Genomic DNA, 25679 nt, shown 5'->3' on the forward strand with positions numbered 1-25679 from the left:
GACGTCGATTTAAAATGACCTATCACATCCGCTTTGTGCTCTCGCCCACGCGCGTAATGACGCCCGACAATCCACATCGCCAACAGCCAAATGATCCCGTCATTACTGAGCCCAGACAGATAGGGTGACCCAGGCAACTCCACAACACAATCACACACACGCGTCTGTTCAGAAACACAATGGCCGACCATTATAATAGTCACAAATGGGTCTCGCCACTTCCTTATCAGACACACAGGACTGGAACCAGGGCAGCCTACAACAACAAGTTGCTTTTGTAGGGTGTAGTAGGATTTAGCCTACATTCAATGACCTAAAGGGCTTTATAACCAAATGTTTGTCCCTAATGGCACTCTATTCCCTATATAGTGCACTACTTTTGACAAGATCCCTATGGCACTAAGTGGTGCACTATATAGGGAATAGGGTGCCATTTGGGATGAAACCTAAGCCCTGATCATGTCGGGTCCCAGATAAGGCCATCACGGAGAGCAACCAACCTAATTAAGGTCATTTAGCGCTTCAGCCTCTCTGTAAAGAGGTGGATTATGGGACTAAGGTCTGGAGAGGTGAAGGCCATGGAGGGGAGTGGTTCCTGTCTGCTGGGCTGGCTGATAATCCAGTTAGTTTAACTCTGAGATGTCTTAGACCCGTTAGCCAGGGCCTCTGTCTGCCTGGCCTCAGCTAACCCGCTCTCCACTGTCTTGCCTTCCGCTCCATCCGTCCACAGTAACTACTGAACAACAGATTGGAAATGGAGATTTAACAGGAGAGAGGAAATGGAGATGGACACCGATGTCCAAACTGTTGTGTCTGCCTCAGGGTGTTATGGTAATGCTTAGTCTTAAAACGTAAAGCTTGTTAGAAGATGATGATTCAATGTTATTTTAAATAACGTGTTGGGACGTGTGTTTTCTTATCTGCAGAGAGCAGTCTTCTGTTATGACGCTATTTAATGTGTTAAAATATTTTTAACAAATATATAACTGTATGTAGATCAGTTTCATTTCTTATTTGTTGAACAAAATATTTAGTTGATTGGAAACACACTAGTAATGTTTGACTTCTTTTAGTTATTCATTTTTTTATTCAATTTTTTTTACACCCTTTTTTTCACCCCAATTCCGTGGTTTCCAATTGGTAGTTACAGTCTTGTCTCATCGCTGCAACTCCCGTACAGACTCGGGAGAGGTGAAGGTCGAGAGCCATGTGTCCTCTGAAACACAACCCAACCAAGCCGCACTGCTTCTTGACACAATGCCCATCCAACCCGGAAGCAAGCCGCACCAATGTGTCGGAGGAAACACCGTACACCTGGTAACCGTGTCACCGTGCACTGAGCCCGGCCTGCCACAGGAGTCACTTTTCCGCGATGGGACAAGAACATCCCTGCCGGCCAAACCCTCCCCTAACCCGGACGATGCTGGGCCAATTGTGTGCTGCCCAATGGGTCTCCCAGTCGCGGCCGGGGGGGTGGATGATGTTCTGAGGCAGGTTCCACTGCCCTGTTTAGAGGAGGACGGAGGAGGTAGATGTTGTCTGAGGCAGGTTCCACTGCCCTGTTTAGAGGAGGACGGATGAGGTAGATGTTGTCTGAGGCAGGTTCCACTGCCCTGTTTAGAGGAGGACGGAGGAGGTTCTACAGAGGTCAAAGGCTCTGTGGAGAGGAGAGCAGGAAAGGAGAGAAGGAGAGGAGATGAAGAATAGAAATAGATCATGATGGAATACAGAATTAGAGAAGAGAGAGAGAGAGAAAGGAGAGAGAGAGAAGGAGAGAGAGAGAGAGAGAGAGACAGAGAAGGAGAGGGAGAGAAGGAGAGAGACAGAAGGAGAGCGAGAAAAAGATAATTACTTGTAGGCCAAAGGTTAGTGGAACTAATGGGTGAGCATGCTGGGAGTCAGCCAGAGAGTCAGTCCACAAACAGGGTTAAACTTTAAACCCGCTGGCCAAATTTCTTCACACCCGCAGCACATTCAGTAGCATGGTCATGATACCAGACCTGGGACAAACACTGAGGTATGCTTCATTTAGTTTGGACCTTTTCTGTCTATTTTAGGTGCAGCTTGCTTTAAGTTTTAATGGAAGTTTTAAACAAGATTGAAGAAGGAAACAAAAGTGAGTAGGTTTTTGTGGTAACCTTGACAGTTCATTAGATTAAGACATCAATTCACTCTCTGTTTCCAGTGATGTCAAAACTGCCAGGCCCTGCATGGGTGAGAGAGTTGTAGAACAGAGACAGGACCTGGGTGGGTGAGAGAGTGGTAGAACAGAGACAGGCCCTGGGTGGGTGAGAGAGTGGTAGAACAGAGACAGGACCTGGGTGGGTGAGAGAGTGGTAGAAGAGAGACACAGGCCCTGGGTGGGTGAGAGAGTGGTAGAACAGAGACACAGGCCCTGGGTGGGTGAGAGAGTGGTAGAACAGAGACACAGGCCCTGGGTGGGTGAGAGAGTGGTAGAACAGAGACAGGACCTGGGTGGGTGAGAGAGTGGTAGAACAGAGACAGGCCCTGGGTGGGTGAGAGAGTGGTAGAACAGAGACAGGACCTGGGTGGGTGAGAGAGTGGTAGAACAGAGACACAGGCCCTGGGTGGGTGAGAGAGTGGTAGAACAGAGACACGGGCCCTGGGTGGGTGAGAGAGTGGTAGAACAGAGACAGGACCTGGGTGGGTGAGAGAGTGGTAGAACAGAGACACAGGCCCTGGGTGGTTGAGAGAGTGGTAGAACAGAGACACAGGCCCTGGGTGGGTGAGAGAGTGGTAGAACAGAGACACGGGCCCTGGGTGGGTGAGAGAGTGGTAGAACAGAGACACGGGCCCTGGGTGGGTGAGAGAGTGGTAGAACAGAGACACGGGCCCTGGGTGGGTGAGAGAGTGGTAGAACAGAGACAGGACCTGGGTGGGTGAGAGAGTGGTAGAACAGAGACACAGGCCCTGGGTGGGTGAGAGAGTGGTAGAACAGAGACACAGGCCCTGGGTGGGTGAGAGAGTGGTAGAACAGAGACAGGCCCTGGGTGGGTGAGAGAGTGGTAGAACAGAGACAGGACCTGGGTGGGTGAGAGAGTGGTAGAACAGAGACACAGGCCCTGGGTGGGTGAGAGAGTGGTAGAACAGAGACAGGCCCTGGGTGGGTGAGAGAGTGGTAGAACAGAGACACAGGCCAGGTGGGTCAGGAGAAGGAATCACTAGTAAGGCTATGAACATCAGCCAGTGACTGCCAGCATGTGTCAACCTGTTAGCTATAATCTTGTTAGCTATAGAGGTATAGAGGTATAGAGGTAGAGGTATAGAGGTATAGAGGTAGAGGTATAGAGGTATAGAGGTATCTATAGAGGTATAGAGGTATAGAGGTATAGAGGTATAGAGGTATATATAGAGGTATAGAGGTATAGAGGTAAAGAGGTATAGAGGTATAGAGGTATAGAGGTATAGAGGTATAGAGGTAGAGGTATAGAGGTATAGAGGTATAGAGATAGAGGTATAGAGGTATATATAGAGGTATCTATAGAGCTATAGAGCTATAGAGGTATAGAGGTAAAGAGGTATCTATAGAGATATAGAGGTTTAGAGGTATAGAGGTATAGAGCTAGAGGTATAGAGGTATAGCGGTATCTATAGAGGTATCTATAGAGGTATAGATGTATCTATAGAGGTATAGAGCAATAGAGGTATAGAGGTATAGAGGTATAGAGCTAGAGGTATAGAGGTATCTATAGAGATATAGAGGTATAGAGGTATAGAGGTATCTATAGAGGTATAGAGGTATAGAGGTATCTATAGAGGTATCTATAGCGGTATAGAGGTATCTATAGAGGTATAGAGGTATCTATAGAGGTATCTATAGAGGTATAGAGGTATCTATAGAGGTATAGAGGTATAGAGCTATAGAGCAAGAGGTATAGAGGTATAGAGGTATAGAGGTAAAGAGGTATAGATCTATAGAGGTATAGAGGTATAGAGGTATCTATAGAGGTATAGAGGTATAGAGGTATCTATAGAGGTATAGAGGTATAGAGGTATCTATAGAGGTATAGAGGTATCTATAGAGGTATCTATAGAGGTATAGAGGTATCTATAGAGGTATAGAGGTAGAGGTATAGAGGTATAGAGGTATAGAGGTATCTATAGAGGTATAGAGGTATCTATAGAGGTATAGAGGTATCTATAGAGGTATAGAGGTATCTATAGAGGTATAGAGGTATCTATAGAGGTATCTATAGAGGTATAGAGGTATCTATAGAGGTATAGAGGTATAGAGGTATAGAGCTATAGAGCAAGAGGAATAGAGGTATAGAGGTATAGAGGTAAAGAGGTATAGATCTATAGAGGTATAGATCTATAGAGGTACAGAGGTAAAGAGGTATAGAGATATAGAGGTGTGTGTGTCTGCTCCTCTCTGTTCTACTCTGCTCCTCTCATTTACATTTACATTTAAGTCATTTAGCAGACGCTCTTATCCAGAGCGACTTACAAATTGGTGCATTCACCTTATGATATCCAGTGGAACAACCACTTTACAATAGTGCATCTAAATCTTTTAGGGGGGGGGGGGGTTAGAAGGATTACTTTATCCTATCCTAGGTATTCCTTAAAGAGGTGGGGTTTCAGGTGTCTCCGGAAGGTGGTGATTGACTCTGCTATGGGCTTCTGTATGTGTTGAGAATGTACAGACCCTGCCTCAGCAGACTCCATGCAGAAAACAGATGCATTCCTGACCTGCAGTTCAAAGAGCAAGGGACACACACAGAGAGTCGCACACATGAATGCACAAGCACATGCAAACATTCTCTTGCAAAAAGTGGTCAATACACAACCACATACTCCACCCTCAGACAGTCACCCAAAACCTATTTTTGATTTAGGGTGGCTGTCTACTCCTCTCTGCTCTACTCTACTCCTCTCTGCTCTACTCTGATCTACTCTGATCTACTCCTCTCTGATCTACTCATCTCTGCTCTAATCTACTTCTCTCTGCTCTACTCTGATCTTCTCTCTGATCTACTCTGATCTACTCCTCTCTGATCTACTCATCTCTGCTCTACTCTGATCTACTCCTCTCTGATCTACTTATCTCTGATCATCTCTGATCTACTCCTCTCTGATCTACTCATCTCTGCTCTACTCATCTCTGCTCCACTCATCTCTGCTCTACTCTGATCTGCTCTGATCTACTCCTCTCTGATCTACTCTGATCTACTCATCTCTGCTCTGATCTACTCCTCTCTGATCTACTCTGATCTACTCCTCTCTGATCTACTCTGATCTACTCCTCTCTGATCTACTCTGATCTACTCCTCTCTACTCTACTCCTCTGCTCTACGCCGATCTACTCCTCAATGATCTTCTACGCTGATCTACTCCTCTCTGATCTACTCTGATCTACTCTGATCTACTCCGATCTACTCATCTCTACTCTACTCCTCTCTGCTCTACGCTGATCTACTCCTCTCTGCTCTACGCTGATCTACTCCTCTCTGATCTGCTCTGATCTACTCTGATCTACTCCTCTCTGATCTACTCTGATCTACTCCTCTCTGATCTACTCCTCTCTACTCTACTCCTCTCTGCTCTACTCTGATCTACTCCTCTCTGATCTACTCATCTCTACTCTACTCTGAACTACTCCTCTCAGCTCTACTCTGACCTACTCCACTCTGATCTACTCCTCTCTGATCTACTCATCTATACTCTACTCTGAACTACTCCTCTCTGCTCTACTCTGCTCTAATCCTCTCTGCTCTACTCATCTCTACTCTACTCCTCTCTGCTCTACTCCTCTCTGCTCTACTCTGATCTACTCTACTCTACTCCTCTCTGCTCTACTCTGATCTACTCCTCTCTGCTCTACTCTGCTCTACTCCTCTCTGCTCTACTCCTCTCTGCTCTACTCTGATCTACTCTACTCTACTCCTCTCTGCTCTACTCTGATCTACTCCTCTCTGCTCTACTCTGCTCTACTCCTCTCTGCTCTACTCATCTCTACTCTACTCCTCTCTGCTCTACTCCTCTCTGCTCTACTCCTCTCTGCTCTACTCTGATCTACTCCTCTCTGCTCTACTCTGATCTACTTCTCTCTGCTCTACTCCTCTCTGCTCTACTCATCTCTACTCCTCACATCTCTACTCTACTCATTTCTGCTCTACTCTACTCATCTCTACTCTACTCTGATCTACTCTGATCTGTTCATCTCTGCACTACTCCTCTCTGCTCTACTCTCATCTACTCCTCTCATCTCTGCTCTACTCATCTCTGCTCTGCTCATCTCTGCTCTGCTCATCTCTGCTCTACTCATCTCTACTCATCTCTACTCATCTCTGCTCTACTCATCTCCACTCATCTCTACTCCTCTCTGCTCTACTCCTCTCTGCTCTACTCTGATCTACTCCTCTCATCTCTACCAATCTCTACTCTACTCATCTCTGCTCATCTCTGCTCTACTCATCTCTGCTCATCTCTACTCTACTCTACCTCTACTCTACTCTACTCTACTCTACTCTACTCTGCTCATCTCTACTCATCTCTGCTCATCTCTGTTCATCTCTGCGCATCTCTGCTCATCTCTACTCTACTCTGCTCATCTCTGCTCATCTCTGCTCTACTCTACTCGGCTCATCTCTGCTAATCTCTGCTCTACTCTACTCTATTCTGCTCAACTCTGCTCATCTCTACTCTACTCTACTCTGCTCATCTCTGCTTATCTCTGCTCTACTCTACTCTACTCTACTCTACTCCGCTCATCTCTACTCATGTCTGCTCTACTCATCTCTACTCATCTCTGCTCTGCTCATCTCTGCTCTACTCATCTCTGCTCTACTCATCTCTGCTCTACTCATCTCTACTCTACTCATCTCTACTCATCTCATCTCTGCTCTACTCATCTCTGCTCTACTCATCTCTGCTCTACTCATCTCTACTCTACTCATCTCTGCTCTACTCATGTCTACTCATCTCTGCTCTACTCATCTCATCTCTGCTCATCTCTACTCATCTCTGCTCTACTCATCTCTACTCATCTCTGCTCTACTCATCTCTGCTCTACTCATCTCTGCTCTAGTCTACTCTACTCATCTCTACCCTGCTCATCTCTGCTCATCTGTGCTCATCTCTGCTCATCTCTGCTCATCTCTGCTCATCTCAACTCTACTCTACTCAGCTCTACTCTACTCTTCTCATCTCTACTCTACTCTGCTAATATCTGCTCATCTCTGTTCATCTCTAAGCATCTCTGCTCATCTCTACTCATCTCGAATCTTTTCTGCTCATCTCTGTTCTACTCTACTCTGCTCATCTCTGCTCATCTCTGCTCTACTCTACTCTACTCTGCTCAACTCTGCTCATCTCTACTCTACTCAACTCTGCTCATCTCTGCTTATCTCTGCTCTACTCTACTCTGCTCATCTCATTTCTGCTCTACTCATCTCTACTCATCTCTGCTCTGCTCATCTCTACTCATCTCTGCTCTACTCATCTCTGCTCTACTCATCTCTACTCATCTCATCTCTGCTCTACTCATCTCTGCTTGACTCATCTCTACTCATCTCTGCGCTACTCTGCTCATCTCTACTCATCTCATCTCTGCTCATCTCTACTCATCTCTGCTCTACTCATCTCTACTCTACTCATCTCATCTCTCCTCTACTCATCTCTGCTCTACTCATCTCTGCTCTACTCATCTCTACTCTACTCATCTCTACCCTACTCATCTCTGCTCATCTCTGCTAATCTCTACTCTACTCATCTCTGCTCTACTCATCTCTACTCATCTCTGCACTACTCATCTCTACTCTACTCATTTCATCTCTGCTCATCTCTACTCATCTCTGCTCTACTCATCTCTACTCATCTCTGCTCTACATATCTCTGCTCATTTCTGCTCTACTCATCTCTGCTCATCTCTACTCTACTCTACTCATCTCTAATCTAATCTGCTCATCTCTACTCATCTCTACTCATCTCTGCTCTACTCTACTCATCTCTGCTCTACTCTACTCTACTCATTTCTGCTCTGCTCATCTCTGCTCATCTCTGCTCTACTCTGCTCATCTCTGCTCTACTCTACTCTACTCTGCTCATCTCTACTCTACTCTCCTCATCTCTGCTTATCTCTGCTCTACTCTACTCTACTCTACTCTGCTCATCTCTGCTCGTCTCTGCTCTACTCATCTCTACTCATCTCTGCTCATCTCTGCTCTACTCATCTCTGCTCTACTCATCTCTACTCATCTCTGCTCTACTCATCTCTGCTCTACTCATCTCTGCTCTACTCTACTCATCTCTGCTCGACTCATCTCTACTCATCTCTTCGCTACTCATCTCTGCTCTACTCATCTCATCTCTGCTCAAATCTACTCATCTCTGCTCTACTCATTTCTACTCATCTCTGTTCATCTCTGCTCTGCTCAACTCTGCTCTACTCATCTCTACTCATCTCTTCTCTACTCATCTCTGCTCTACTCTACTCTACTCTACTCTACTCTACTCTACTCTACTTTACTCTACTCTACTCATCTCTGCTCTACTCATCTCTACTCATCTCTGCGCTACTCATCTCTGCTCTACTCATCTCATCTCTGCTCATCTCTACTCATCTCTGCTCTACTCATCTCTGCTCTACTCATCTCTGCTCTACTCATCTCTGCTCTACTCTACTCTACTCTACTCTACTCATCTCTACCCTACTCATCTCTACTCATCTCTGCTCAGCTCTGCTCATCTCTACTCATCTCTGCTCTACTCATCTCTACTCATCTCTACTCATCTCTGCTCTACTTATCTCTGCTCTACTCATCTCTGCTCTACTCTACTCTACTCTACTCATCTCTACCCTACTCATCTCTGCTCATCTCTGCTCATCTCATCTCTACTCTACTCATTTCTACTCTACTCTACTCATCTCTTCTCTACTCTGCTCATCTCTACTCATGTCTACTCATCTCTGCTCTACTCATCTCTACTCATCTCTGCTCTACTCATCTCTGCTCTACTCTACTCTACTCATCTCTGCTCTGCTCATCTGTGCTCCTCTCTACTCATATCTGCTCTACTCATCTCTGCTCATCTCTACTCATCTCTGCTCTACTCATCTCTGCTCATCTCTACTCATCTCTACTCTACTCTACTCTGCTCATCTCTACTCATCTCTAATCATCTCTGCTCTACTCATCTCTACTCATCTCTACTCATCTCTACTCTACTCTACTCTGCTCATCTCTACTCATCTCTGCTCTACTCATCTCTGCTCTGCTCATCTCTGCTCATCTCTACTCATCTCTGCTCTACTCATCTCTACTCATCCTTACTCATCTCTGCTCTACTCTACTCTACTCTACTCATCTCTACCCTACTCATCTCTGCTCATCTCTGCTCTACTCTACTCATCTCTACTCTACTCTACTCATCTCTACTCTACTCTGCTCATCTCTACTCATCTCTACTCATCTCTGCTCATCTCTGCTCTACTCTACTCTACTCATCTCTGCTCTGCTCATCTGTGCTCATCTCTACTCATCTCTGCTCTACTCTTCTCTGCTCATCTCTACTCATCTCTGCTCTACTCATCTCTGCTCATCTCTACTCATCTCTACTCATCTCTACTCTACTCTGCTCCTCTCTACTCATCTCTACTCATCTCTGCTCATCTCTACTCATCTCTACTCATCTCTACTCTACTCTACTCTGCTCATCCCTACTCATCTCTACTCATCTCTACTCTACTCTACTCTGCTCATCCCTACTCATCTCTGCTCATCTCTGCTCATCTCTGCTCATCTCTACTGTACTCATCTCTGCTCTACTCATCTCTACTCATCTCTGCGCTACTCTTCTCTGCTCTACTCATCTCATCTCTGCTCATCTCTACTCATCTCTGCTCTACTCATCTCTACTCATCTCTACTCATCTCTGCTCTACTCATCTCTGCTCTCTGCTCATCTCTACTCTACTCTACTCATCTCTACTCAAATCTGCTCATCTCTACTCATCTCTACTCATCTCTGCTCTACTCTACTCATCTCTGCTCTACTCTACTCATTTCTGCTCTGCTCATCTCTGCTCATCTCTGCTCTACTCTGCTCATCTCTGCTCTACTCTACTCTACTCTGCTCATCTCTACTCTACTCTCCTCATCTCTGCTTATCTCTGCTCTACTCTACTCTACTCTACTCTGCTCATCTCTGCTCGTCTCTGCTCTACTCATCTCTACTCATCTCTGCTCATCTCTGCTCTACTCATCTCTGCTCTACTCATCTCTACTCATCTCTGCTCTACTCATCTCTGCTCTACTCATCTCTGCTCTACTCTACTCATCTCTGCTCGACTCATCTCTACTCATCTCTTCGCTACTCATCTCTGCTCTACTCATCTCATCTCTGCTCAAATCTACTCATCTCTGCTCTACTCATTTCTACTCATCTCTGTTCATCTCTGCTCTGCTCAACTCTGCTCTACTCATCTCTACTCATCTCTTCTCTACTCATCTCCGCCCCCTCTACTCTACTCTACTCTACTCTACTCTACCTCCTACTCTACTCTACTTTACTCTACTCTACTCTACTCATCTCTGCTCTACTCATCTCTACTCATCTCTGCGCTACTCATCTCTGCTCTACTCATCTCATCTCTGCTCATCTCTACTCATCTCTGCTCTACTCATCTCTGCTCTACTCATCTCTGCTCTACTCATCTCTGCTCTACTCTACTCTACTCTACTCATCTCTACCCTACTCATCTCTACTCATCTCTGCTCAGCTCTGCTCATCTCTACTCATCTCTGCTCTACTCATCTCTACTCATCTCTACTCATCTCTGCTCTACTTATCTCTGCTCTACTCATCTCTGCTCTACTCTACTCTACTCTACTCATCTCTACCCCTCACCGCTCATCTCTGCTCATCTCATCTCTACTCTACTCATTTCTACTCTACTCTACTCATCTCTTCTCTACTCTGCTCATCTCTACTCATGTCTACTCATCTCTGCTCTACTCATCTCTACTCATCTCTGCTCTACTCATCTCTGCTCTACTCTACTCTACTCATCTCTGCTCTGCTCATCTGTGCTCATCTCTACTCATCTCTGCTCTACTCATCTCTGCTCATCTCTACTCATCTCTGCTCTACTCATCTCTGCTCATCTCTACTCATCTCTACTCTACTCTACTCTGCTCATCTCTACTCATCTCTAATCATCTCTGCTCTACTCATCTCTACTCATCTCTGCTCATCTCTACTCATCTCATCTCTGCTCATCTCTACTCATCTCTGCTCTACTCATCTCTACTCTACTCATCTCATCTCTACTCATCTCAACTCTACTCATCTCTACTCTACTCTGCTCATCTCTACTCATCTCTACTCATCTCTGCTCATCTCTGCTCTACTCATCTCTGCTCTGCTCATCTGTGCTCATCTCTACTCATCTCTGCTCTACTCTTCTCTGCTCATCTCTACTCATCTCTGCTCTACTCATCTCTGCTCATCTCTACTCATCTCTACTCTACTCTACTCTGCTCCTCTCTACTCATCTCTACTCATCTCTGCTCATCTCTACTCATCTCTACTCTACTCTACTCTGCTCATCCCTACTCATCTCTGCTCATCTCTGCTCATCTCTGCTCATCTCTACTGTACTCATCTCTGCTCTACTCATCTCTACTCATCTCTGCGCTACTCTTCTCTGCTCTACTCATCTCATCTCTGCTCATCTCTACTCATCTCTGCTCTACTCATCTCTACTCATCTCTACTCATCTCTGCTCTACTCATCTCTGCTCTACTCTACTCTACTCTACTCATCTCTACTCTACTCATCTCTACTCTACTCTACTCTGCTCATCTCTACTCTACTCATCTCTGCTCTGCTCATCTGTGCTCATCTCTACTCATCTCTGCTCTACTCATCTCTGCTCATCTCTACTCATCTCTACTCATCTCTACTCATCTCTGCTCTACTCATCTCTACTCATCTCTACTTTACTTTGCTCATCTCTGCTCATCTCTGCTCTACTCATCTCTGCTCTGCTCATCTCTGCTCTGCTGATCTCTGCTCTACTCATCTCTACTCATCTCTGCTCATCTCTACTCTACTTTGCTCATCTCTACTCATCTCTGCTCTGCTCATCTCTGCTCTGCTGATCTCTGCTCTACTCATCTCTGCTCTGCTCATCTCTGCTCTACTCATCTCATCTCCACTCATCTCTGCTCTACTCATCTCATCTTTACTCTGCTCATCTCTGCTCTACTCATCTCATCTCCACTCATCTCTGCTCTACTCATCTCATCTCCACTCATCTCTGCTCTACTCATTTGTGCTCTACTCAACTCTACTCATCTCTGCTCTACTCATCTCTACTCATCTCTGCTCATCTCTGCTCTACTCCTCTCTGCTGTACTCATCTCTACTCATCTCTACTCATCTCTACTCTGATCTACTCCTCTCTGCTCTACTCTGATCTACTCCGCTCTACTCTGGTTTACTCCTTTTTGCTCTACTCACCTCTACTCTTCTCATTTCTACTCTACTCCTCTCTGCTCTACTCTGCTCTACTGTGATCTACTCTCTGCTCTACTCTACTCCTCTCTGCTCTACTCTACTCCTCTCTGCTCTACTCTACTCCTCTCTGCTCTACTCTGATCTACTCCTCTCTGTTCTACTCTACTCCTCTCTGCTCTACTCTACTCCTCTCTGTTCTACTCTGCTCCTCTGCCTATGTAACATGCAGGTTATTAGGCTGTTATCTGACTCCTTGGCTGCAGGTTCCCTCTGTTTATTGAATGCTGCCTCTGTAACATGCAGGTTGTTAGGCTGTTATCTGACTCCTTGGCTGCAGGGTCCCTCTGTTTATTTTCTCCTCTCTTTTCCAGGAGACCTTCAAAGGACAATGCTGTTGGCATGGCATGCACACACACACAAACACACACACACACACACACACACACACACACACACACACACACACACACCACACACACACACACACACACACACACACACACACACACACACACACACACACACACACACACACACACACACACACACACACAAACACATAAACACACACTCACTCACTCACACACGTGCGCACACACACATTTCTTAACCATAGTTGCTAGATTAGGAAGGAAAGTTAACAATGCGGACAATATTGAGCCTTACCATATTATATATTATAACGTACTGAGTGTACAAAGGATTAGGAACACCCTCCTAATATTGAGTTGCAAACCCTTTTTGCCCTCAGAACAGCCTTAATTTGTCAGGTCATGGACTCTACAAGGTGTCGAAAGCGTTCCACAGGGATGCTGGCCCATGTTGACTCCAAATCTTCCCACAGTTGTGTCAAGTTGGCTGGATGTCCTTTGGGTGGTGGACCATTCTTGATACACACGGGAAACTGTTGAGCATGAAAACCCCAGCAGCGTTGCAGTTCTTGACACAGTCAAACCAGTGTGCCTGGCACCTACTACCATATCCCGTTCAAAGGCACTTAAATCTTTTATCTTGCCCATTCACCCTCTGAATGGCATACATACACAATCCATGTCTCAATTGTCTCAAGGCTTAAAAGTCCTTCTTTAACCCGTCTCCTCCCTTTCATCTACACTGATTGAAGTGGATTTAACAAGTGACATCAATAAGGGATCATAGCTTTCACCTGAACAGTCTATATCACGGAAAGAGCAGGTGTTCCTAATGTTTTGTCCACTCACCGTATAAATATGTACTAAATCATATGTTACGATGAACACTTTCTTTGCATTCCTTTTCATTTAAATATCCTGCCTACAAGACTCCAACCCAAACAGTGTCAAAGTAAGTCTGTCAAAGATTCCAGAATAGACTGTATGACCTTTAACCAAGTTCCTCCATAACAACAAACCTCTTCCTCGCTATTATGGGGTCAACAAAGTCAGAGGAAGTCAGCCGGGCGTATTGGAGAGAAGAACATGAAACGAGTTTAAAAAAAAAGCCCTGCCATGCGCCTGGTGTGCTGGCCAGCGGCCCCCTTTTGTTTGCTGGCACTGTCAGGGTTAACTCCCCTAGTGCTGGGAGGCAGCCTGGGGTCAGGGCTTAGTTAGAGACGGGGGCGAGCAGTCAGCGGCATTCTTTCTCTCTGTGTGTGTGTAGAGAGAGAGAGAGAGAGAGAGAGAGAGAGAGAGAGAGAGAGAGAGAGAGAGAGCGAGAGAGAGAGAGACAGAGAGAGAGAGAGAGCGAGAGAGAGAGAGAGAGAGAGAGAGAGAGAGAGAGAGAGAGAGAGAGAGATAGAGCCCTCCAGTGTAGCTCCCTCTACAGCCCACTCTCTGCTCTTTGACTCCAATGGCCTTATAAGGCAATGAGTGCCATGGCAACCAGAGGGCTTGAGCACACAGACACATGCTCCCTACTCACTCACTGGGCGAAAGGAGGGAGGGAGAGAGGCATACAGAGAGAGAGAGAGAGAGAGAGAGAAGACCAGCAGAAGAGGCTGTTAGACTGCGCTCCACCTCAGCAGCTAGCTTTGGCTATCGTCTGTGACCGTGTTTTTCCTCCGCTGGTTTGCCTAATTTATTCAAGCCGGGGCCAGAGGAGAGGAGGAAGAAGGAGATTGTGACTGTGCTTAAGGGAATGCAGAGAGACTTAGGCCTCAACTGCTGGATGGACAAGCACTGACAAAACAAGGGAGAGAAAGAGAGAGAAAAAGAGAGAGAAGAGGGGAGACTCGCATTCTGTTTAAGGGATAGTAGAGAGTCTTTTCCTCCTTTTCTCAACTGTGTTTTCACTGTGTTTGTTCTGGTGGTTTGAACTATTGAAGCCACAGATATATGGGAGCAAGAGAGGAACAAGAAACAGATGCTGCTTCACAACAGACAGAGCAAGGGGACGTCACTGCACTTTGAACTTTCCCAGACTAGCAGGACCAGAAGGAGCTATTTATCATTTCTGTGTTTTAAATAGCAAGCCTATATTCAGTCTGCCTATAGATTCAACCTGCTTATAGATTCAGTCTGACTATAGATTCAGTCTGCGTTAGATTCAGTCTGCCTATAGATTCAATCTGCCTATAGATTCAGTCTGCCTATAGATTCAGTCTGCCTATAGATTCAGTCTGCGTTAGATTCAGTCTGCCTATAGATTCAATCTGCCCATAGATTCAGTCTGCCTATAGATTCAGTCTGCGTTAGATTCAGTCTGCCTATAGATTCAGTCTGCCTATAGATTCAGTCTGCATTAGATTCAGTCTGTCTATAGATTCAGTCTGCCTATAGATTCATTCTGCCTATAGATTCAATCTGCTTATAGATTCAGTCTGCCTATAGATTCAGTCTGCCTATAGATTCAGTCTGCATTAAATTCAGTCTGTTTATAGATTCAGTCCGCATTAGATTCAGTTTGTCTATAGATTCAGTCTGCATTAAATTCAGTCTGTTTATAGATTCAGTCTACATTAGATTCAGTTTGTCTATAGATTCAGTCAGCCTATATTCAGTCTGCCTATAGATTCAATCTGCGTTAGATTCAGTCTGCCTATAGATTCAGTCTGCCTATAGATGCAGTCTGCCTATAGATTCAGTCTGCCTATAGATTTAGTCTGCGTTAGATTCAGTCTGCGTTAGATTCAGTCTGCCTATAGATTCAGTCTGCATTAAATTCAGTCTGTTTATAGATTCAGTCCGCATTAGATTCAGTATGTCTATAGATTCAGTCTGCCTATAGATTCAATCTGCGTTAGATTCATTCTGCCTATAGAGTCAGTCTGCCTATAGCTTCAGTCTGCCTATAGATTCAGTCTGCCTATAGATTCAATCTGCGTTAGATTCCGTCTGCCTATAGATTCAGTCTGCCTATAGATTCAGTCTGCCGTTAGATTCAGTATGCGTTAGATTCAGTCTGTCTATAGATTCAGCCTGCATTAGGTTCAGTCTGCCTATATTCAGTCTGCCTATAGATTCAGTCTGCATTAGATTCAGTCTGCCTATAGATTCTGTCTGCGTTAGACTCAGTCTGCCTATAGATTCAGTCTGCCTATAGATTCTGTCTGCGTTAGACTCAGTCTGCCTATAGATTCAGTCTGCCTATAGATTCAGTCTGGTTGTTCTCTGGATTTGTCTATCGTCTCTGAGTATTGGCTGTCTGGGGAGATAGGATAGTTCTGCCCAGCTAGTGAAACCAAAAGTGCTGTTTATACAAGTTTGTGAGGGTGTGGGCATTTGTAAACTGTTAACCCAACATATACTACTAGCAACAGACCAAAGACAAAGTAACTCAACCTTCTAATGGGGGTTGAATGACAGCAATCCATTTCTAACATTCTCTGAATATCTGCTTGTATCAGAAATTCTTGACAGAAATTAGTTCTGTGTTTCTAACTGCTGAGCTAAAACTGTGCTTCTGCTTGTTAGATTGATAGATGGCACTTTCTACACAGCCCAGAACTGGTCTGACTAGTTTGTAAGTAGTAAAGTAATCCTACGGAAGAGTTTTTTTTTTTCTTCTCTGGGAGGGTCAGAGAGAGAGAGAGAGAGGGATAGAGAGAGAGAGAGAGAGAGAGAGAGAGCGATAAAGAGAGAGGGATAGAGGGAGAGACAGACAGAGAGAGAGAAAGAGACAGAGAAACAGAGAGAGAGGGAGAGCCTAAGCCTCTAAGTGTAATGTATTGTTTTCTGTGAAAGGGCAGGCTGCACCCTTTTCCCCCTCCTGAACTCTGAACCGCTTGTTGTGTCAGAACTTTTAGGAGGAGTCATTGACTTGGGTCACAGGAAAGACAGGGGAGAGAAGGAGAAGAAAAGGAGAGCGACGGTAGAGAAGTAGAGCAGTGAGAAGGACCTCCGGGTCATTTCACAGAGACAGAAGGGGAAAGAGGTCAACTCTATTACTTTTCCTGGAAGTGAACTCAAAAACGTATTTAGTATGATTAGAAACTAAAGTGTTGTAGCTGAAGATTTTCACAGAAAAGAGTAGAGCACTTGGTGAGTAGACAGGCGTGTGTAAGAGAGAGTGTGTGTGTCGGCCGTTTAGCTCAGATATGGCCATGGTGAGCGGGGGATGGGGCAATCCTAACCGTGAGACCAACGGATTGGGTGGGGAGAAGGCTTATCTGCGTGGGGATGAGGAGGGCTCGCCCCAGGCCGGTAGTGATGTGGAGGTGGGAGACGAAGACAAGGCGTGCGTGGTGGACTGTGTGGTGTGTGGGGACAAGTCCAGTGGTAAACACTACGGCGTATTCACCTGCGAGGGCTGTAAGAGCTTCTTCAAGAGGAGCATCAGAAGGAACCTCAGCTACTCCTGCAGGTAGGCAAAGGTGGCACCACTGGATCAAAACTGCAGTGGCAAAATTTGTGCATGTCTTTTCTGGGGCCTGGAGTTTTTCTTGATCTCATGACCTGTTTGTGTAAAACTCTGGGTCCAATTCGTAGGCTATGACAGGGTTCAAAGTTAACCCAACCGGGCCAGTTGGCCAAAAAGCTACTGGCCCGAACAGAATTTCTACTGGTGCAGACATGGTGTATTTTTTAATGGATTGGGGTCATGCAGGGCCTATAGATTGGCATGCTTCCTCTCTTTAGTCAGATATTAATAGGCTACATTTGGCTATTGTGATAAAAAGCTGATTAATATAATTTAGCAATGAAAGTCATTATTCTATTCTTTAGAATTTCTTGGTATTAATCACATTCATGTTTGTTTCTAAAGTATGCCATTTTGAGACGTTTTTGTTTTTTACATTTTAAAATAGGATGCTGCCCCTTTAAGACAATGGCATTCCAAAAGAGATACTGACTTGTCTGCAGTAGGCTAGTCAAGATCAACGCTACAGTGATTTTTATTTGGCTTTCAACAGTAGCCACCACATTGTTGGTATGTTCACTATTGAATGTTTACTTTTGTAAATCACTTTCCCTAAATCAAATAAGTCTGGCGAGTAGATTGATGGGCACTTCTTTTTACAAAGGTCAGCTCACCTGTACTGTGTAAACGTAGCTATCAATTTATGTAGCGTACTGCTCAGTGCTCGAGAAATGGTGATTCGCAGGAGCGAGGTGGTGCTTGAATGAATAGCCAATCATATTGCTCAGCAGTGGATGCTCCTCAGAGAAGGAAGAGGAGGACCATGCTACTCAGTGAATTTCATTATAATAAAAATAGTGAAACATAAAAAAAGTTTTCCTTTTTAGATACAACTATACTAAATATATTCACGTCACCAAATAACTGATTAAAAGACACTGTTTTTCAATGAAGGTCTACAGTAGTCTCAACAGCATTCTGTAGGGTAGCACCATGGGTGGAAAAAGTACTCAATTGTGATACTTGAGTAAAAGTATAGATACCTTAATAAAGAAAGTGATTCAAACAAAAGTTGAATTCACCCAGGAAAATACTACTTGAGTAAAAGTCTAAAAGTATTTGGTTCTAAGTATAATTCAATATCAAAATTAAATAAATTGCAAAAATATACTTAAGTAAAAGTTTAAATCACTTACAGATAGGCACCATTTTATTGTTATTAAAATGTATGGATAGCCAGGGACACACTCCAACACTCAGACATCATTTACAAATTAAGCATTTGTGTTTAGTGAGTCCGCCATATCAGAGGCAGTAGGGATAACCACGTGTGTGAATTGGACCATTTTCCTGTCCTGCTAAGCATTCAAAATGTAACGAGTACTTTTAGGTGTCAGGGAAAATGTATGTAGTAAAAAGTACATTCTGTTCTTTAGGAATGTAGTGAAGTAAAAGTAAAAGTTTTCCAAAAAACAAATAGTAAAGTAGAGTACAGATACCCCAAAAAACAACTTAAGTAGTACTTTGGAGTATTTTACTTAAGTACTTTACACCACTGGGTAGCACAATGGTGTAGCCAGAGAACAGCTATTTTCCGTCCACCTCTGGGTACATTGACTTCAATACAAAACCTAGGAGGCTCATGGTTCTCACCCCCTTCCATAGACTTACACAGTAATTATGACAACTTCCGGAGGACAGCCTTCAACCTATCAGAGCTCTTGCAGAATGAACTGACATGTTGTCCATCCAATCAAAGCATCAGAAAATGAATCTAATACTGAAAGCATAAGCTACAGGTAGCTAGCACTGCATTGTATAACATGTGGTGACTAGTTGACTCAAAGAGAGAGAAAAACAATAGTTGAACAGCTTTGAACAAATTAATTTCTTTAAAAATGAAGGAGAAGCAGCAGAGAGAGAGCGAGAGATACACTACATGACCAAAAGTATGTGGACATCTGCTCGTGAAACATTTCATTCCAATATCATAGACATTATTATGGAGTTGGTCCCCCCCTTTGCTGCTATAATAGCCTCCACTCTTCTGGGAAGGCTTTCCACTAGATGTTGGAACATTGTTGCGGGAACTTGCTTCCATTCAGCCACAAGAGCATTAGTGAGGTTGGGTACTGGCGTTGGGCGATTAGGCCTGGCTCGCAGTCGGCGTTCCAATTCATCCCAAAGGTGTTCGATGGGGTTGAGGTCAGGGCTCTGTGCAGGCCAGTCAAGATCTTGCACACCGATCTCGACAAACCATTTCTGTATGGATCTTGCTTTGTGCACGGGGGCATTATCATGCTGATACAGGAAAGGGCAAAGTTGGAAGCATAGAATTGTCTAGAATGCTGTATGCTGTAGCGTTAAGATTTCCCTTCACTGGAACTAAGGCCGAACCATGAAAACAGCCCCAGACCATTATTCTTCCTCCACCAAATTTAACAGTTGGCACTTGGGGCAGGTAGCGTTCTCCTGGCATCCGCCAAACCCAGATTCGTCCGTCGGACTGCCAGATGGTAAAGCGTGACTCATCACTCCAGAGAACGGATTTTCACTGCTCCAGAGTCCAGTGGTGGCGAGCTTTACACCACTCCAGCTGATGCTTGGCATTGTGCATGGTGATCTTAGGCTTGTGTGCGGCTGCTCGGCCATGGAAACCCATTTCATGAAGCTACTGACGAAGAGCTAATGTGTTGACGTTGCTTCCAGAGGCAGTTTGGATCGTGTTGTATCCGAGCACAGACGATTTTTATGCGCTACATGCTTCAGCACTCGGCGGTCCTGTTCTGTGAGCTTGTGTGGCACTACACATCCAAGTATATATGACCAAATTATGAAAGACAGAAATTGTAAGTTTGAATTCCGTCAGAAGTGAAAAAATGATTGTTGTCTATCAACAATGACAAGCCACCAGGGTCTGACAACTTGGATGGAAAATGACTGAGAATAATAGAGGATGATATTGCCACATGCTATTTGCCATATCTTCAATTTAGGCATACTAGAAAGTGTGTGCCCTCAGGCCTGGAGGGAAGCAGAAGTAATTCCGATACCTTAGAGTAGTACAGCCTCCTTTACTGGCTCAAATAGCCGACCAATTAGCCTGTTTCCAACCCGTAGTAAAGTTTTGGAAAAAATTGTGTTTGACCAGATACAATGCTATTTTACAGTAAACAATTTGACAACAGACTTTCAGCATGCTTATAGGGAAGGACATTCAACAAGCACAGCACTTACACAAACGACTGATGATTGGCTGAGAGAAATTTATGATAAAAAGATTGTTGGAACTGTTTTGTTAGACTTCAGTGCCGCTTTAGACATTATCGACCATAGTCTGCTGCTGGAAAAACCTATGTGTTATGGCTTTACACCCACTGCTATATTGTGGAAAAAGAGTTACCTGTCTACCAGAACACAGAGGGTGTTCTTTAATGAAAGCCTCTCCAACAAAATCCAGGTAGAATCAGGAATTCCCCAGGGCAGCTGTCTAGGCCCCTTACTTTCTTCAATGTTTATGAGTTAAGCCAGTGTGTCTATGTATGCGGATAACTCAACACTAAACACATCAGCTACTACAGCAACTGAAATTACTGCAACACTTAACAAAGAGTTGCAGTTAGTTTCCAAATGGGTGGCAAGGAATAAGTTAGTCCTAAATATTTCCAAAACTAAAAGCATTGTATTTAAGACAAATCATTCACTAAACCCTAAACCTCAACTAAATCTTGCAATAAATAATGTGGAGATTGAGCAAGTTGAGGTGACTAAATTCCTTGGAGTAACCCTGGATTGTAAACTGTCATGGTCAAAACATATTGATACAAAAGTAGTAAGATGGGGAGAAGTCTGTCCATAATAAAGCTCTGCTCTACCTTCTTAACAACACTATCAATAAGGCAGGTCCTACAGGCTCTAGTTTTGTCTCACCTGGACTACTGTTCAGTTGTGTGGTCAGGTGCTACAAAGAGGGACTTAGGAAAATTGCAATTGGCTCAGAACAGACAGCACGGCTGGCCCTTGGATGTACACAGAGAGCTAACATTAATAATATGCATGTCAATCACTCCTGGCTCAAAGTAAAGGAGAAATTCACTTCATCACTACTTGTATTTGTGAGAGGTATTGACTTGTTGAAAGCACAGAGCTGTCTGTTTAAACGACTAGCTCACAGCTCAGACACCCATGCATACCCTACAAGACATGTCACCAGAGGTCTCTTCACAGTCCCCAAGTCCAGAACAGACTATGGGAGGCACACAGTACTACATAGAGCCATGACTACATGGAACTCTATTCCACATCTGGTAACTGATGCAAGCAGTAGAATGTGTTATTGGAGTAGGGGCCTGAGGGCACACACTTAGTGTGCTGTGAAATATATTATGAATGTATTGTAATGTTTTTAAAGTTATATAACTATTTTAATTTTGCCGGACCACAGGAAGAGTAGCTGCTGCCTAGGCAGTGGGGATCCATAATAAATACAAATACAAATAAGGCCATGCTCATAATTTTTTTTAAATGGCACCTAGTGCCACAATTTTTCTGCATTTTAGTCTTCAATTGTTTCAATGGTAGACTGCGACACAGCAGGTAAATATTGAACTGTGAAAATGTGCTGAAAAGTGCTGCTGCTTTGAAAGTGGTGTGGTCAGATTGAAAGTACTGGTGCAAATTCTGTCTCGCCACACGTTTTCCGGCGGCTCTGCAGGTAGGTGCAGCCACTGTATATTCACAAGAAAATATGTTCATGTGCAAAACAATAACATAATAAACAAAAGAAGGTTTAGAAAAAGTTCAAGAAACACATAAGTTAATGTCAAAGGTTACTGTGTACTTTAATGGATCTCAAAAATTAATATTCTGCTCATAGTGTTCATTTAAGTGAAAATGCCCTCAAGCCGGTGTTTGGAGGATATATTGGCATGGGTGCTGCAAACCGTACCAATATATCCTCCAAACACCGGCTATGAGCGCATTATCACCTTTATACAACGGGTTACCAACATATTCAAATAATGATTGACATATTTTCATAAAAAACGTTATTTTTAGGATTTATTCATACTATTTCATCCTTCCACAAGATATAGTCCTGACACAAATCTAGGGTCGCTACCCAAGCCGGCTGGTCGTTCATTAGAGATGCGACTCAGTTGTTCAGTATTTTTGTTCTGTATCTATGGACACGACCAAGTCATTCGTTCTAAATGTTCAATTTCCTTACTGGCTGGCAACATTCTTATCCCTTGCTTGCTAGCTAGCCATCTACAGCTAATTTACAGTCACATAAAAAAAACTGCTAGAATAACAGCAAAGTAGCTACATTTGCATTTGTTTAAGCTGTTTTCTAGTGGCATTTATTTGGATACATCCATAGCAATGAGCTAATGATGAGCAATTTCACCTGGCATAAAAAAATGTGCTCTCTCGTCAGGACACTGTTGTTCAGAGGAGCTAGCCAACAACACAGCTAACACAATCACTTCAAACGGAAGCTGGAAAGACTGCAAACTAGCTGCACTTTTTTCCATTGACTTTTCTTTGTATATATCCATAAAAATTATGCCAGCTGATTCATGATTTTGACTGGCGGAGAAACGCTGCATGCCTGTCTGTCTCGTCCCCAGTCCCGACACGTTCCTTATTATCGGGCAGCTGGAGATTGAATTTGAATATTGAAACAATGTTGCAAATATCGGAGAGACAAACAGCAAGGTTTACACTGTTGATAACTAAATGTTAGTCTAAAATAAATAATGTCTAGATGCTTTATATAGTGGACATCAAGTTTATAAATTTCCTGGCTGGGCTGACGAAACAGTGGATTGCGCAGTCAGATAGAACAGAGTAAATAGGCATTTTAACGTCATAGATTTAGCCTGTGGTAACTTGTGGAATAGATACCGGCTGGAATGTGGTATTAACCAATCAGCATTCAGGATTAGACACACCCTTTGTATAAATCATATGTACAGCATAAATATAGAACATGTAACTTGTTAGATCATATTTCCCTAAGGGGATTCCACTCTGGGTTAGGCTGTGTTGCAGCTTTGACTCAGGTTTATGTTTTAGATTTTCAGGTGAATAATATACACATGGCAAAATACATCTTTTTTTTATCAGAACCATACAAATGTGCCTTTCCCACTCCCACCTAGTTTACAGTCAATAATATATTGACTGCACTACCACATCACACTCCTGAGGAATATGACCCTTTGTTTATTGTTTACTATTTAAGGGCTATGTTCAATTAAAAAGCCGCCAAACTGGTTTCAGTGCTGTCAGGGATAAATAAATATTGGTCCTGTGCTGTAAGAAAGCATGTTTAGATTCATGGAGCTGGTGGTTGCAGTGTTGACACTATGTTGACGGTGTTGACACTGTGTTGACAGTGTTGACACTATGTTGACAGTGTTTACTCTATGTTGACAGTGTTTACTCTATGTTGACAGTGTTTACTCTATGTTTACAGTGTTTACTCTATGTTTACAGTGTTTACTCTGTTTACAGTGTTTACTCTGTTTACAGTATTTACGCCATTTTTACAGTGTTTACACTATGTTTACACTATGTTTACAGTGTTTACACTATATTTACTCTATGTTTACGCTATGTTTACAGTGTTTACGCTATGTTTACAGTGTTTACTCTGTTTACAGTGTTTACGCTATGTTTACAGTGTTTACGCTATGTTTACAGTGTTTACTCTGTTTATAGTGTTTACTCTATGTTTACTCTATGTTTACAGTGTTTACTCTATGTTTACGCTATGTTTACAGTGTTTACTCATTTTACAGTGTTTACTCTATGTTTACAGTGTTTACACTATGTTTACACTATGTTTACTCTATGTTTACTCTATGTTTACAGTGTTTACTCTATGTTTACAGTGTGAAGGAAAAATAAGCTCAACTGCACATTGTCTAAAAAATGCTGCATGGGAGGATTTACGCTTACTTGTTATCCAGTTCAGATTGAATACCGCCATTTTACAAATTACCCAAATGACAACGTTCCTATGGTTAACTTTCCCTTCTCTCTGTCCATTGACCTGTTACTGTACAGTCTACTACACAGTGGTTAAAATGCTCTTAATCTGTTTCCTACATTTTGAATAATACAGGACATTCCCCCCAGAAGTGAAATGTGAAATGACAAACTTTCTCAAGATAATTTTACTTCTGGGTAACCAAGATTATACAGGCTATACGACTATACAAGCCTACACAGCTATACAGGCCTAGACATCTATACAGGCCTACACAGCTATACAGGCCTAGACATCTATACAGGCCTAGACAGCTATACAGGCCTAGACATCTATACAGGCCTACACAGCCATACAAGCCTACACAGCTATACAGGCCTAGACATCTATACAGGCCTACACAGCTATACAGGCCTAGACAGCTATACAGGCCTACACAGCTATACAGGCCTAGACATCTATACAGGCCTAGACAGCTATACAGGCCTAGACATCTATACAGGCCTAGACAGCCATACAGGCCTACACAGCTATACAGGCCTAGACAGCTATACAGGCCTAAACAGCTATACAGGCCTAGACATCTATACAGGCCTACACAGCTATACAGGCCTAGACATCTATACAGGCCTAGACAGCCATACAGGCCTACACAGCTATACAGGCGTAGACAGCTATACAGGCCTACACAGCTATACAGGCCTAGACATCTATACAGGCCTAGACAGCTATACAGGCCTACACAGCTATACAGGCCTAGACATCTATACAGGCCTAGACAGCTATACAGGCCTAGACAGCTATACAGGCCTAGACATCTATACAGGCCTACACAGCTATACAGGCCTAGACAGCTATACAGGCCTACACAGCTATACAGGCCTAGACATCTATACAGGCCTAGACAGCCATACAGGCCTACACAGCTATACAGGCCTAGACAGCTATACAGGCCTACACAGCTATACAGGCCTAGACATCTATACAGGCCTAGACAGCTATACAGGCCTAGACAGCTATACAGGCCTAGACATCTATACAGGCCTACACAGCTATACAGGCCTAGACAGCTATACAGGCCTACACAGCTATACAGGCCTAGACAGCTATACAGGCCTAGACAGCTATACAGGCCTAGACATCTATACAGGCCTACACAGCTATACAGGCCTAGACAGCTATACAGGCCTACACAGCTATACAGGCCTAGACATCTATACAGGCCTAGACAGCCATACAGGCCTACACAGCTATACAGGCCTAGACAGCTATACAGGCCTACACAGCTATACAGGCCTACACAGCTATACAGGCCTAGACATCTATACAGGCCTAGACATCTATACAGGCCTACACAGCTATACAGGCCTAGACAGCTATACAGGCCTACACAGCTATACAGGCCTAGACATCTATAC

At 43.9% G+C, this 25679-nt stretch overlaps 1 protein-coding gene across 2 annotated transcripts in view; it reads left to right on the top strand.

Moving 5' to 3' along the window:
- The first annotated feature begins 14384 nt into the window (after positions 1-14384).
- The window catches only part of nr2f6b (nuclear receptor subfamily 2, group F, member 6b), a 27078-nt gene continuing 15783 nt past the window's right edge, over positions 14385-25679 (top strand). Inside the window, exon 1 of one of the 2 annotated variants that reach the window (XM_014123588.3) lies at positions 14385-17264. In XM_014123588.3, the coding sequence (XP_013979063.1) occupies positions 16999-17264 (266 nt within the window). In that variant the 5' untranslated portion in view covers positions 14385-16998. The remainder of the gene's footprint in view (positions 17265-25679) is intronic. The other variant, XM_014123587.3, reaches the window with a different exon arrangement.

Source organism: Salmo salar, chromosome 10 (assembly GCF_965601325.2).
Source record: "Salmo salar chromosome 10, fSalSal1, whole genome shotgun sequence".
NCBI lineage: Eukaryota > Metazoa > Chordata > Actinopteri > Salmoniformes > Salmonidae > Salmo > Salmo salar.